This window comes from Apteryx mantelli, chromosome 1, assembly GCF_036417845.1.
Source record: "Apteryx mantelli isolate bAptMan1 chromosome 1, bAptMan1.hap1, whole genome shotgun sequence".
In the NCBI taxonomy this organism is placed as follows: domain Eukaryota; kingdom Metazoa; phylum Chordata; class Aves; order Apterygiformes; family Apterygidae; genus Apteryx; species Apteryx mantelli.
The window spans coordinates 153,384,982-153,399,517 of NC_089978.1; the positions used below are offsets into that span (position 1 = coordinate 153,384,982).

At 40.7% G+C, this 14,536-nt stretch overlaps 1 protein-coding gene across 11 annotated transcripts in view; it reads right to left on the bottom strand.

Moving 5' to 3' along the window:
• ADIPOR2 (adiponectin receptor 2) overlaps window positions 1–14,536 on the bottom strand; it is a 60,835-nt gene that overhangs the window by 16,784 nt on the left and 29,515 nt on the right. For 10 of the 11 annotated variants that reach the window (XM_067307026.1, XM_067307070.1, XM_067307047.1 and 7 more), the window contains 6 exons: window positions 10,168–10,287; window positions 8,179–8,350; window positions 7,324–7,510; window positions 6,033–6,220; window positions 4,821–5,014; window positions 494–3,272 (listed from right to left, as the gene is read on the bottom strand). In XM_067307026.1, the coding sequence (XP_067163127.1) occupies window positions 3,141–3,272; window positions 4,821–5,014; window positions 6,033–6,220; window positions 7,324–7,510; window positions 8,179–8,350; window positions 10,168–10,287 (993 nt within the window). In that variant the 3' untranslated portion in view covers window positions 494–3,140. Of the gene's footprint in view, window positions 1–493; window positions 3,273–4,820; window positions 5,015–6,032; window positions 6,221–7,323; window positions 7,511–8,178; window positions 8,351–10,167; window positions 10,288–14,536 lie in introns of those variants that run through there. The other variant, XM_067307090.1, reaches the window with a different exon arrangement.

A 14,536-nucleotide genomic window follows, 5' to 3' on the forward strand; every position in this document is an offset into this window, starting at 1 on the left:
CACAATAACTGTGTGGCAGGTGAACTCTTATGCTGGGCAGCCTCATGAAGTGGTGGCACTGGCCACACCTAAAGATACCTCCTTTCTCCACACTACAGACTACAGCTCCAGTGAGCATCAAGTGAAAATCTAGACTTTGGGAAAACAAACTTCTCTCAAGATTATTACTGTAATTAAGAGGCAGCAGGATCCATGGACACAGAAATCTTACTGGCAAGACTAGGCATGTACTCGCTTGACTTGTAGATATCAAGAAGGTGCCACATAGCAGCACTAACACTTCAGTCACACGATCCCCCAGCCACCAGATTCTGTTTTAGGAAGCATATAGCAAGCATTAGTTCAACCCTACCTAAACAAGTCTTTGAGCATCAGTTTGGTTTCTAGACGAGCAGAAACCTTTTACCTATGAAGTGTTGACTGCAAGCACTGGGAAGGAGGAAAGCAAGAGTGACTCTTTCAAATGTTATACACAGCATGGAAAGATCCAAGCTAGACAATATTCATTTGGTTCTTTTATTAGCAGAAGTTAAGAATACAGCAAGTAATAAGATCCCATCTTATATGGAACCATCACCAGAGTCCCCAACCATCAAAACCCCAGAATGTGCTTCATTGCTTCCAACAGTAAGCAATTTTTAAAAAGAAATATACTGAACAAGGCCACTATTTAATGGGGAAGGAAAGAAGCTGTAGGTCCTAACTATTCTATGGCAATAACCTGCACACAGAGCAAGCAAGCCTCTAACTGCTGAGAGTAAGGCATTCAGGTGCCAACCTGGGAAGAGTTCTCAGCAGGAGCTACAGAAAAGTGCACAGCTAGGTTGTTTTTATTGGAACACACAAACTTCTCAAAGGGAGAGACTGACTGGGTTAAGAATAGCAGGTGGAGTACTGTGTCTTTGTAATAGTTCTGTGCTGTTAGGACCAGGTTACAATCACCCTTCAGGGAGTGAGCATAGGATGATCCAGGATGCAGACTGCCACTTCTGCTGGTACTGATACAGAGGTATCCCAAAGTGCCTTACGGACAAGTCTGCTTCTGATACGTACCATGCTTTTCTCAGATAACAGCATATTTCCTGTCAGGCAACTCTTTATATCTTTGTCAGGGATGCCAGTGCTCATTAGTCCTCGCATCCAGTTAATACTGCTTTTTATTTCATTTTAGTACCACACAGACTCATGATAAACTTCTCCTTCTGGCCTACTGGCATCCAGTGTAGTGATCCGACTGAGAACACATTCCTCCAGCTTACAGCCACCGCTGCAGCACCTCTTTCTGAAGCTGGCCTTGCTTTCAAAGGCTTTAAACAGATTCAATTCAGGGTGACGTCTTAATATCCAGTAAGTTTTAGGAAGGCATTCTGCTTCTATTTGACTCCATTATGCAAAGTAACTCCCTGAAAAACTCAGCGATATCCAGGGTACTGGAAGATCTTTGCAAGCCACATTTTTTTCTTGAAGGATGAAAATTTAAACTTGCAGGAGTCTTAAAGAAAAAAAAAGGAAAGAAAAAAAAACACACACACACACCCCTTTACCTTCCTGCTTTGTGAACTAAAGCATTTTATGAGCTGTTCAACTCAGCTACAAAAGAGGTAATTGCTCTGAATTTCCAACTAAACACTCCAAGCAATAGCTGTGCCATAACAAACAAAATGTTCGAGTTTCATCTAACAACTCCAAAGATTCTCCTTCAGTCGGGTTTCTGACTGGGCTCCAAAGATCAAGCTACATCAATTTAAACAAGAGAAGGGTATATGCCTCCCCTTATATAGGAGGTGTGTCTGCTCCACAGCAATCCAACTGAACTCTACTTCTAGAGTTTAAGAAATACCAGCAATCCCATTGCTAAAGCACAGATGGGAAGCAGACCTTAGACAAAAAACAAAAAAACACCAAAATGAACTACATTGGGCTGATTGTGAATTTTTCTTTTAAAAAGAAAAACCTGCAAACCCCCTTGGCATATGGAGCCGGACACATGAGAAGGTAATGTGCTTGAGGTCTGCAGTAACCGCTAACTCCAAGTCTTGCAGCACACAGCTTCTTCTTTCCAGTCTATCTCAACCCCATCTCTGTTTCCTCTCACATGCTCAACTATCTTAACAAGTGCATTACCATCATTTTTTCAGACAAAACAGGCAGACCCACAGACAGCCACCATGTACTCAGCTGGGGCCTCTGGGTGTAGACAGGCACTGATGGAGTCGGTCTGTTTGCCATTCCATACACAGTTATCCCATCATGCTCCAATTCGTGTGGTGAGAATCAAAACAACTTTCTGTAGGTTCCATTATCCAAAACCATACAGGCCAAGCAAGCTTGGAAGGCAGTTGTCCCACACACTTGGGCAGGACTCAGGTGTACCTTTCGAGTTACTTGAGTAAATAAACTTGTTAACACTGACCTGAATGACAACTTGATTAATCCAGCCTTCACAACTCTTATGCACGCATACTGAACCTACTCCAAGTGCTGCCAGGACCCCACACTGCCCAGGGCATGTTGGCCACCAGGAAAAATCTGCAGAACAACATACCTCACTCCTGGGAATTTTACCTGGTCCTCCCGCAGTCATTTATTTTGTGCAAAATTGAAACAGTGTGTGGTACTTGCATGTTGCATTCTTTACAAAAACCCCTTCTCCCCCCACCCATTGTTTAAAACATTTATATAAATTTTATTTAAACAGAAAGTTAGAAATCTTATTTACAACTTTTTTCTCCCAAAAGAGCATCTAAAATTAAATCCCAAACCCTCCAAGAGGATATAAATTTAACCTTGATTAAAAAAAAAAAAAGAAAGAAAAAGAAAAAAGGAAACTGCTAAGCTATCCCTCCCAACATCTACAAATAAATATGGCATTGAACAGAAGCCGATTTGGAAAGGGTCCTCTGTAGCTCAATCTGTAGATCCCAAGAATAAATTAGGGCTTCAGAATTTCCTGGTCTTCAAATTGATTCATTCCATTGCTTGAGGTATAGAATTTATCTTGGTTAGTCAGAATCCCCATGAAGCTCCATGCTCCATCAGCTGAAACTTGGATTCTTCTCAGGTATTCATTTTGCTAGCCAGTATGCTTCAACCGCGCTTGCGGTATTGTTTTGGTTACTATCCTGGGCTGAACACTGGTTTTACTGCATTCCCTCTTCCTCTGTGCAGCCTCCTCCAACCGTGAAACGGAACTCCTGAAGGTTCGAAACTCCGTGGAAATGCACAAAAGCACCAGCCACTACAAAGACGTGAAACAGCTGATGGGAGTGGAACTGTGAAAAACAAAATACTTCCGTTCAGCCAGGGTATTTTGGGTTCTAATGATGCCCTGCCTCCAAAAAAAAGCCTTTCATTCAGCTGAAGTATACAATAACACACAGCAGTACCTCAAGTCACAAGCTGCAAAATTATTTAAATCCTGTATTGAGCCTATCCCTCTCCTATCATTAGCAAAAGAAAGAAGCAAGTTCTCCACACAACCCTTTCCACAGTCAACTTAATCACCTGATCAATCAACAAATGCTACCCAATTGCTACAGCAAATCTTTGGTGAGAGATGAAGATAATTTTAGAGCTTTGGCCAAAAGGCTTAAAAAGCATACTTTTTAAATTAGTCCCTCAACAACTAATGGGCACAACACTCACTGGCAGTTTATGATTAGAGGGGCTATGTCACACAGTGAATGGGTATGAACTCTGCTCTGGTCATGGGCATGAGTTTTATCAAGTAGATTTTCAAAACATTGTTATTTTATTTCTCTGTCACAATGAAACAGAGCAGAAAAACAATGTGATATTATATTAAAACCCTGAAAGAACCAGATGTTCTGAATGAATGCTCAGGATGCTAATGATTATAGTATAGCAGAACAAAAGCCATGAGGGAGCTACATGACAAAGCATTCTCTTGTTTGAGGAAAGACATACCAATGTGGACAATGGTCTTGAATAATTTCTGTAAATGTGCATTGCAGGCTCCATGGGAAGCTTGGAAAAAGAGTTGGAGGCACACCAGTGCTTTTGGAGACTAGCTCAATATCATAACAAGGTTTTGTTAGGCCATTTAAACAATAATGCCTCTGGTATTTCTTCACCTGGCAAATTGGTGCTGTGCAGAAGCCACTCAATCCAGGCACCATCCCCATTTTAAGTCTTCTTTAGGTGCCTTAAACTAGTCTAATGGAAGTACAGTGGCCTGACATCTTTCCCAAATGCCCACCCCCCTCTAATCTTTAGTCTTATTCCACCCCATTTCTTTCTTCACGTTCCCCACGTTTCCCCTACCCAGTCTTCACAACCCTTTTCCTCATCACATTCGCCCACTCCACCTTCCCTTCTTCAGAACCAGAGATCCCTCCAAAGTTCATCAGTTCTATCCAGTATTTTCACTGGACATACAAGATGAGGAGCCAGACATGGTGAGGATCCTAGAGAACACACTGGAAGCAACCATGGGCTATTGATTCCCAAGGTAATGCATGGGCTTGTAAGATCCTCACACACACACACACACACACACACACAGACATGCCTAGTTGCTTACCCATCAGTAAAAGCCACCATCTATTAAAGCTGCCAAGTACACATGCTGAGGTAAGTTTGCACACCAGCAGTTACCTCAGATCAGCTTGTGGTAACTCAATGAGAGAGGCAGCAGAACAGCTGGGCTTGGAGAACCCACAGTTGTTTGGCCCCTTAAGACCTAGGCTCCCAGTGGAGCAGTTCAATATTTGCAAGAAAACACCAGCACAGCATCCTGTAGCCTCAAGGGGAGCAGTCTTTCATGTTGGTCTCCTCACCCAGTCATTTTGTACACTCACCCAGATATCACACTTGCCAGGGAAGAATCTCTCCGGGATGCGGGCAGCATATAGTGCAGCACCAGTGATGTACAGGCATGCCATGAGTGCCAGCCAGCCTATTTGCCCCATTGTGGCTGCCTTCAGGAGCCCCTCAGAGATGACAAAGTGCAGGGTGGGAATAACCCCACTAAGACCCAGACCTAGAAATACTCCTAGGAGGTTAAAAAAAAAAAAAAGTGGGAGAGTCAGGTTTGAACATAGTAGCAGTAAAGGGAGACAAAGGGAAAAAAGAACAAAATAAAAACAATGGAGGGCTCACTCTGTGTTTGCAAAAGTAGCAGAAAGGTGACAACTGTTGAAGCTGGAGGTCCCCAGGATAGCTTTAATGGAAAGTAAGCTAAAGAATACAGAGAGAATTCCTTGATACACCAGTTACTTGATTAAACATTCCTGCAGATACTGAAACATTTCGTTTAATGACTGTCTGCCAGCTTTAATATACATAGAGCTAGTTACATTTCTTGGACTGTAGAGGGCACTGAGGCTACATGAACTATGTCACACTTTACCATAATCTCTCAGGAGCAAGACAACAAGGAGTGACAACAAGGAGATTATTTACCATTATAGTGCACAAGTAATCCTAGGAAACAGAAGAGTAGCATCTGAGGCTCATTTGCCCTATATGAGAATATGGCTTATGCACTTAGATTCTAGCAAAATCTATTTTGGATCCCTTGATCACGTGAGGAGAAAAGCTGGGCTCTGTCTCAAATATGTATTTTATGTAGACAAATCATTCAGATTAATTCAATCATTCAGATGATTTGCTAATGTCTGAGCCTAGTATTATAGAAACAAAACAAGCAGTTCAAGGAATATACGCATACATACACCAAGCACTTTTCTGGAGAGCAGAGTTGCTCGATAATGCTAGAAATTTTCCAGAGAGCAAAACTGCTAGATAATGCCAGAAATACCCTGTACTATCTTTCCTATTACATGTGTCACTGACCATTTCAGAAATGCACTTCCAGGACTTGTGCTAGCCATTATTTGTGCATCCAGGAGGCTATAATCAATGCTGAAAGAACACTCATCAAGTTCCCAATTCAAGAATATTAGCGTTCTGTAAAATTACGCACACTCTTCCCAGGACTGTTTTTTCAAGTGATAAGTAGGAAGGAGGGAAGACAGTCAAGCAGCAAAACAATTAACTTCAGGTCTTACCTGCCCTTACACCCCGGTATTGAGGGGTTGCAAACATGTCCCACTGTGAGACAATTATGGCTGCAATGCCCAGGACACAAATCACAATCAAGTAGATGAAGCAAGGCTGCGGGTTGCAATAGAAGGAGTAGTACAGCCATGGTACAAAGCTGCCCATAATGAGAAGTGCAATGCCAGAATAATCCAGCCTAGAGTGGAACAAAAAAAATCAATTTGATTTAAAACATGAAACTAAGGAAGTTCTCATACCAACACTCTTCTCCAGTACTTATACCAAGGGCCTACTTATCAGTGCAAAACGAAGTTATTCTCACTATCACAACTTACTCCTTGACTGCAAATTTCCACCAATGCCCTACTACAGTAACGGATTACCTTGATAGGCAACTAGTAAGGCCATTTTTGGACAGTCATCAGCAAGAATATATAGCAGCCTTTAGATCAAGACCTTTTGAAGGAACCTCAGATAAACCTTTGAATGAGAAAACAGCGTTCTGAGCACACAAAAAAAGGCACACAGCATGTTATGAGAGCACAGCCAACACAAACACTTTTGTGTCCAACAAGTACGTGTCAGGAAGGCATCAGCTTAAGTGACCATTGAGGAATAACGTCACAATTTTTCAGCCAAGCTGTTTTTCTAGACACTAGTGAAGAAAAGAAATTCCCACAGCCACTGCTTTTTACCACTCCCTGACAAAATGTTCGTGGAAGAGAAGATGAAGTTAAATCTTCAGCAGAGGATTTTAATTACTGGGTTACTTTAGAGATGGCCTTGCAGATTTCACAATCCTAGGTTGAGCAGTCTTAGGAAATACAGGGTATTTAGCATCTAGCCAAAGCAGAATGCTTAGTAAAATAACAACGATGGCAACAACAAGAACAAAAAACTAAAAAGACATCTAGATATACATGGTTAAGCTGTTTTATGTAAGAAAATTTAAGATTCAAAGTTACCCAAAATAATTTGAAATGACAGAAGTGAGTGACAGTCACATTAAAAATTCAAAATCCTGTAACTAAGCTCTAGGTATATTACTTACAGCAGTAATATATATGCACATGCCTGCCAAACAGTGGTAAAGAATAGTTTCAAGACTAAAACAGCAGCACAAAAACAACCATGCTGCAACAAACAATGACTAGAAGAAACTGCTTTGAATCTCCACTTGATTCTGTTCCAAAATACATGCAGTCATCTAATGAACTACACTGGGGCTCCAGGTAGGAGTCCCAACTCTGTTTTCTCAAATGTCTCCTATGGGGCCTACCCTGTCTGCTAGACACTTACTTGGAGAAGAGCCGAGAAACACCTTCCGAGTGGCAATAAACTGTGTGGAAGAGCCATGAGAAGGAGAGGCAAAGTATGGCTCCCAGAAAGAACAATCCAACAACCACTTTCTCCTGCACAGGTGCTACAAAGGACATGTTTGGCCGGAACATGTAGAAGATTCCCAGACACAGGAAGAACACACATCCTGAAAAACAATAAGGCAAAAAGGTGTCAAGTTCATGCAAACTGAAAGCTTTTTTTTTTTTTTTTTTTTTTTTTAAAGTATGGGAGTACTAAACACAGGAATTGCATGACAACTAATGGCACTCATACTGAATAAAGCACTGCCCTACTTCATTCAGGCAACCACATTTCTGTCTCAGACTGAAGCAATACAGACCCGCATGGACTCTATATTTTTACTTGTTTTGCAAGACGCCTGACAATTGGCTGGACATTCCCAAATTATGAAAAAACAAAAACAAAACAAACTGTTGCAAAATGTGAATGGAGAAGGACATAGGTCTTTTCTGAAGCTCAGAAAACCCCCTTCCCTTCAAAGTTCCTTGCAAGTTGAATAACGTTCAAACAAGTTGCAACATAGGCGTGTACCTGTGGCCAGACACGTGAATTCAGTTAACACTTACAGGACTTCAGAATAGAGAATATCTATTGGTATTTTATTAACCATCAGGAAGTTGAATGTCACAATTAAAGTCCCATCCAGCCTTGATGGGAGAAAATTGAGAGGAACAGCAAGTCAATCTAACAGGTTACTAATGGAAGGATAATGCTTACTACCCCCTACTCCTTCCTATCTTGCTCTCAAAGAGAGTCATGAGACTAATAACCATTAAAGCAAATTGAAAATACCTAGAAGATGCGTCCAGATGTTACCCGTCTCTGTGTGTATTCTGAAGATACTCTTGAAACAAGCCCGGAACGAAGGCATGGGTGGTCTGTGCCCGTGCAACAAGTAGTCATTGTCCTTTAGCCAGTCAGGCAGAACATCATGGGGAATGACTCTCCATCGGCCCTCCCACACCTGGAGGTTAGAAGAGTTTGGTTAAACACAGGCAACTGAGTTCCATTAATGTATGGCAAAAGTCAGAAAATTCAAATTAGTAAAACTGCTAAGTTAACATGTGAGTGCAGTGAACAGAGAAATGGGTCGATGAGACATCTCTGGGAAAAAGGCTTTACACTTGAAATATAATGCTTAAGTCACTCTTCCCTATTCAACTCAGCGTATCATTATGAACTTGAGCTGCACCAGAAAGAAATACTTCAACATCTCATTTAAATGGGAAAGCTATCAGGCTTTTCACTGCTTAATGAAGGGAAAGCATCTAATCTTGTTGCACATTCTGTTATACAGATTTTCACAGATCATCCCTTCCATTTATTTGAAGAAAGTAGCCTATAGCTAGTCTACCCATCAGCACTAATTTACGCTATAAAGCATGAAGGGGCAAGAGAGTTCAGTGAGAAGTGTCCAATCCCTTATCCTAGGGGTGGGGGGCGGAATTCTCCCACATGCCCAGAACAAGAAATGACAGATTAGTTAAGGCAACAGATCCACAACTCTCCAATTCTGCCAGATTTTTTCTTAAGGGAAAGAGAGCACGCATGAGAGCACGGGCGAGAGAAAACATGTGCACACATCTATTCTTGCAGCTGATTCCAAATGAAAAAGTGTGCACAGCTGTTCTTAGCACTGCTTCAGTGACATAAGATACATGTCATCTTCAGTTTGGCTTCAGAAGCAGCATTGCCAAGTAGAGGGGCATCAGAGAAGTGCTTTATGTACCGGTGTCGTTTCTGCAATGTTCCTTGGATTTGCCATCTGGCTAGTAATACAGGAGCCAGCCTGAAGAATCCTGCAACACTAAGTTTAAAAACTACATTCTTATTTCAGTTTCAACATCAAGAATCCACAGTGTTTTTAATCAATTCTGCTCAATCTTTTCCAGAAGGAAAACAAAACTAATCAGAATAACCATCCCAGTTAAAGACAGGATGCTCCAAAACCAAACAAAAATGCATTCAACAAAAAAAATTGACTTGTTTACTTCATGAACCAAAGATCTGAATTTTGAACAGCAAAAGGGAATTCATTTTACATAATCCACACTACAAACATCTAAAAAGGGGAAGAATGTGTGTTTCTTTTGTTTTTTTCTTCTATGCAAACACCTAGTAACTAGGGTCCCTCTGTAAAAACATCAAACAATAGTTCATAAAACCAGCAGGACCAAGTGTATGAAGGGGCAAAACTCTTTCACCAAGAAAGAGGGGCCAGAGACCATGACTTCAAAGTGTAGCAAAAACTGAGACAAGGTCAACAACATTTACAAAATCTACAATGGATTTACTTAAATATACTTTCTATAGAATCTTTTTTCTCCCCCCCTATTTGAGTAACAGACAAAGCTAATTCTACAATGGATACAAATGGTGCTGTGAAAGCAAAAATATTTGCAAGTCTGAAGAAGCCTGGGAAAAATTGGCCTTGTAAAATAAAGTGCCTTGAACCAGAAATGCTGCAGGCAGAAAGCATTTATTCTGCCTCCCAGTCACAGGTGTTTCTCAGAGGCTCATCAGTTGCATGATCAGCTTTAGAGTTGCTGCTTCAGTTTGTAACCCCTATTGTTCCCTGCTTTACAATTTATTCATTTATGGCAGACCGGGATCCCAAAAAGCTGTAATGTTAGTGGTTACAACAAGAGATGCCCATTCAGGGATGGTGTGTACCTGCTCTTCCCCACATTAGCACTGCAGTGGCTGTTTGTTGGTCATCTGAACTTCCTAAACAAGGAAACTACTTGGGTAGATTTTCATTTCTTTTTTACATGCTCTTACCTTACATACAAATTCTTCCATTCTCTCCATAGCATGGTGGGCTTGTAGAAGAGGTGACATACCCATAAATCCTTCATCTTCTTGAGGCAATTCATTATTGTGGTTATTATCCTCAGAACTCTGGAGAGAAGGAGGGGGAAAAAAGAGAAAATATTTTGTAGGAAGATAGACAGAGAAAGGCAACATTTAACATACAAAACTATGATTATTTGAGGTCCTGACAAACAAAGAAGTCTTCTTCCCTTGTACTGTGCTGAGGAAGGAATCCAAAATAATGAAGAAAGATATTAATATTTATTTTACATTCTCAGATATCTCAGAACAACTCACATATCAAAGTATTATACAGTTTGCACTTGTTTTCCCAAAGTTTGGAAGAAAGTAGTGGTGTTCTCATCATTAAAGCCTGTAGCCTATCCACCTCTAGGGATAGATTAATTCCTATTTTATGTTTCAATGCCACTACCTCTGCCTTAATGCCACTATAATATATCTGGCATTTTAAGGTAAGAAAAAGCAAGCCAAGGGCAGGAATCCATCAACCTAGTTATAATTGCTTCATCTCAAATTTCAGTTCAAAACTGGAGTTCTATTCTGTTTAACTGACACTTCTGTTTGCCTCATAATCCGATAAAAGACATTTATTCATCTCTATTTGACTTTCAACATATTCCAAAAACTAGTATGATACTTCTTCCAGTTAGAAAGCAGTTAACAGACACCAGAGAGTTTTAAACAAAATTCAAAGAGAAACATCCATATCCCCAAGGCCTATTGAGAGCAATGGAGGGGGAGGAAAAAAGAAAAAAAAAAGTCTGGATTTTCAGTTGATATATGTATCACTAGCAATTATATAGGAAAGAGTCACTAGGTGTGGCAATTTTCTACACTATGTTGACTTCCCATTTAAGTAACACCATGTGAGTAATCTACATACGATACATTCTATCTTTGCATTAGAAAAAAAAAAGGGGATTGCATTCCTGGGTTGCATGAGGCAGAGCGTTGCCAGCAGGTCGAGGGAGGTGATTCTCCCCCTCTACTCAGCCCTCGTGAGGCCGCATCTGGAGTGCTGTGTCCAGTTCTGGGCTCCCCAATACAAGAGAGACATGGAGCTACTGGAGAGAGTCCAGCAGAGGGCTACGAAGATGATGAAGGGACTGGCGCATCTCCCCTGTGAGGAAAGGCAGAGAGAGCTGGGCCTGTTCAGCCTGGAGAAGAGAAGACTAATGGGGGGATCCTATTAATGTCTATAAGTATCTGAAGGGAGGGTGTCAAGAGGATGGGACCAGACTCTTTTCAGTGGTGCCCAGCGACAGGACACGAGGCAACGGGCACAAACTGAAACACAGACACTTCCATCTGAACATGAGGAAAAACTTCTTCACTGTGAGGGTGACTGAGCACTGGAACAGGTTGCCCAGAGAGGTTGTGGAGTCTCCTTCTCTGGAGATATTCAAAACCCACCTGGATGCAATCCTGTGCAATGTGCTCTAGGTGACCCTGTTTGAGCAGGGTGGGGGGGACGGGACGGTGGACTAGATGTTCTGCAGAGGTCCCTTCCAACCTCGACCATTCTGTGATTCTGGGGGTGGGGGAGGTGTCTATATTCCTCTTTGCTTACTACAATGCTCACAGCCCATCAGTAACTCCATTTAATGCTTCAGCTTCCAAGGTAAACAAGCTTGAGAAAGCAAGAAAGGAGAGAATGAGCCTTTTGCACCCTTCAAGCTTGACACAGAAAGCCGCCACATACCTCGTGACCAAACCAAGAAAACCCCACAATCCATTTGCAGACTGGCCTCCTCCACACCACAAGCCATGACACTTTCTTCCTCCTATTCCCATATCAAGGTTAACAACTTTATATCAAGATTAATTATCAGTAATTCAGTTTACAGTGACTGAGAATCTAATATATAACCTCATACACTTTATTAATAAATTAACAGGAATGTTCAAATTAATAACATCCTGTTTGAGTTTTGCATCAGAAATCAGATCTTGCTACGTGTCCCACATTTACAGCTCTCTCCTTAGGAGTAAGGCCTTGTTAACTATTTCCATCAATAAGCTATCTGAAAAAGCTCCTTAAAACTCTTATTTAATAAATAAAAGGAGACCTCAAATTTACAGTCAACTACCTAGATTCTTCAGTCTTTTTTGGAGAGGGAGGAATGATGTGCTAGTACTTATTTATACATCCAAGGGTTGTAGTAGCCCCCTGCAACTTCAGCTTTTGAAGAGGTCCCCTTAAATCTTTGTTCTATTGAGAAAGGCATCAGGCAACACAGATATGTTAATAGGTTTAACATTCTTTTAATATACATGCATGTCCTGTGGACTAGAAAGTATAATAAACATGTATAATAAATTTGGTTTCATTCTCATTCAAAAACATTTAATGACATATTTCCCACACTATCAATTTTACTGGCTTCCTCTACTAATGGATCTCTACTTTAGGATTCTCAGTTTTCAATATTATTTATAATTCACTTAAGGTCTAGATGAGACACTCATCATGATAATCTGCACGCACTTACAAATCAAAGAAGTCTTCAGTTTCCAAGATCATGCCCTACAGAAAGGCAAAGCTGATACTTAAGTTCCAAAGCACCTGATATAAGATGCATTGCTCTGCCTTTTAGCCACCCCTTGCCCCAGCACCACACTATGACCAGCTGAATGGGGCAGTCAAGTTAGTAACCATCAGCTCACAAAACTGGGTAGACTGAAGGAAAAAAGGTCTTTCACTGAATCAAAGCCTGTATTCATTGTAGTCTGCCCAGTGACTCAAAGCCAGAAAATGACCATTTCCCTCTCCCCACATACTCCCATTTCTAGAACGATGAGAAGGCTTAATTTGAACAGACCACGGGGCTTGAAGAGCACTGCTATTTATGAGTTAGTCCAAAATGTTTGCATTTTGGCAAAGTGCCTACAAACAAATCATTACTGAGCTTCTTTTAGTGATAAAAGGAATTCGTATCATATATACAGTCCAGATTACTGCCAGAAAATGGAACTGATTTTACTATCTCCTTCCTGCTATTAAGCTGCAAAATTAGCATTCAAGGAAAAAACTAAAGCTCCTGCTAAGGAGGAAAAAGGAGGTCCATGCTGGAACATCTGTCCTCTCTCAACTCCTTCCTCTGATATCCCATTAAAGAACAGTAAACTATGCCTGTTGGAAGCTGGAAATATATAGTTGTAGTGCAACACCAATACCATTTTTCATTTGGAAACCTGAAGGAGCCTACTCAGCTTCAAATTCTTCAGAAAATCACTGAAGAAAAAAAGCTACCACTTTTCTGTTCAGAAGGCATATTGTTATTGTAAAGTTTCCACTGTGACAAGTTCCTTTTTATCTTTGGATCACCATATTCTCTCTTCTTTGGTTGATTACACCAGTAATTCAAAAATACTTCTAGAATATAACAACATAAGCAACCATGTGCTTTAGGATCCGTTTTCAACTATTTCTAAATTCTGCCCATTCTGGGGAAACAGAGGGGAAATAGTTCCACTTGTCTATGACAGTGCAAGAAATGAGAGCCCAGAACAAAACTCAAATACTCCCACTTTTAATGCAGTATCCTACATCCTGAACCAAGTACTTCCAGAAGTAGTTTTTGCCTTTGTACTTTCCAGACTGTTGGCTCAAAGGATTTCCACTCAACTAATATTTCAGATGCTCTTTTGTGTTGTCTGATTTACTCAACTGCTTTTTCTCCCCCCATCTAAAACTTTGAATAAATAATTCTGAGAAGTCCTTAGGGCATTTAGAAATACTTGATTTTGAAATGAAACCCCTCATTCACTTGCAACAAGCAAACTTAGATCATCATCATCTGCCATTCTTCTGCTGCACATATGTAGCAATGGCTAGAGCCAGTCTTTCACACAAATCAGAAATCCTGGCTCCTACATACTTACACCCTAGAGGGGCTGGATACCTAATTCTGTGGAAACTTAATCCTTCCAATTTTCAACTTACCGCCTTTGCAGATTCATAAAATGCAAAAACTACCAACAAAAGCATGGATACCTAACGATATATAAAATACGGAACAGATGTATAAATGCATCCTGAATTGAATAAATCATACCAGAAAATAAACTAAACTTGAAGGACAAGTGACAATAGTTAGAAGAAGATAGTTCTACTGGTTTAAGCATATGCATTTTATTTTGGGAAGTTTTTCCAGATCCTTCTGTGACAGTAACGATAGACAAGAAGGTAAAAGAAAGCAGACTTGTTTACATCTTTTTGTCCAGGATTCCAGGCAATACACTTCCAGAGATAGATCTTGTTCTAAAAAGGAATTTCAGAGAATCCTTTGGTGGGGATGAAAAAGGCTCAGTG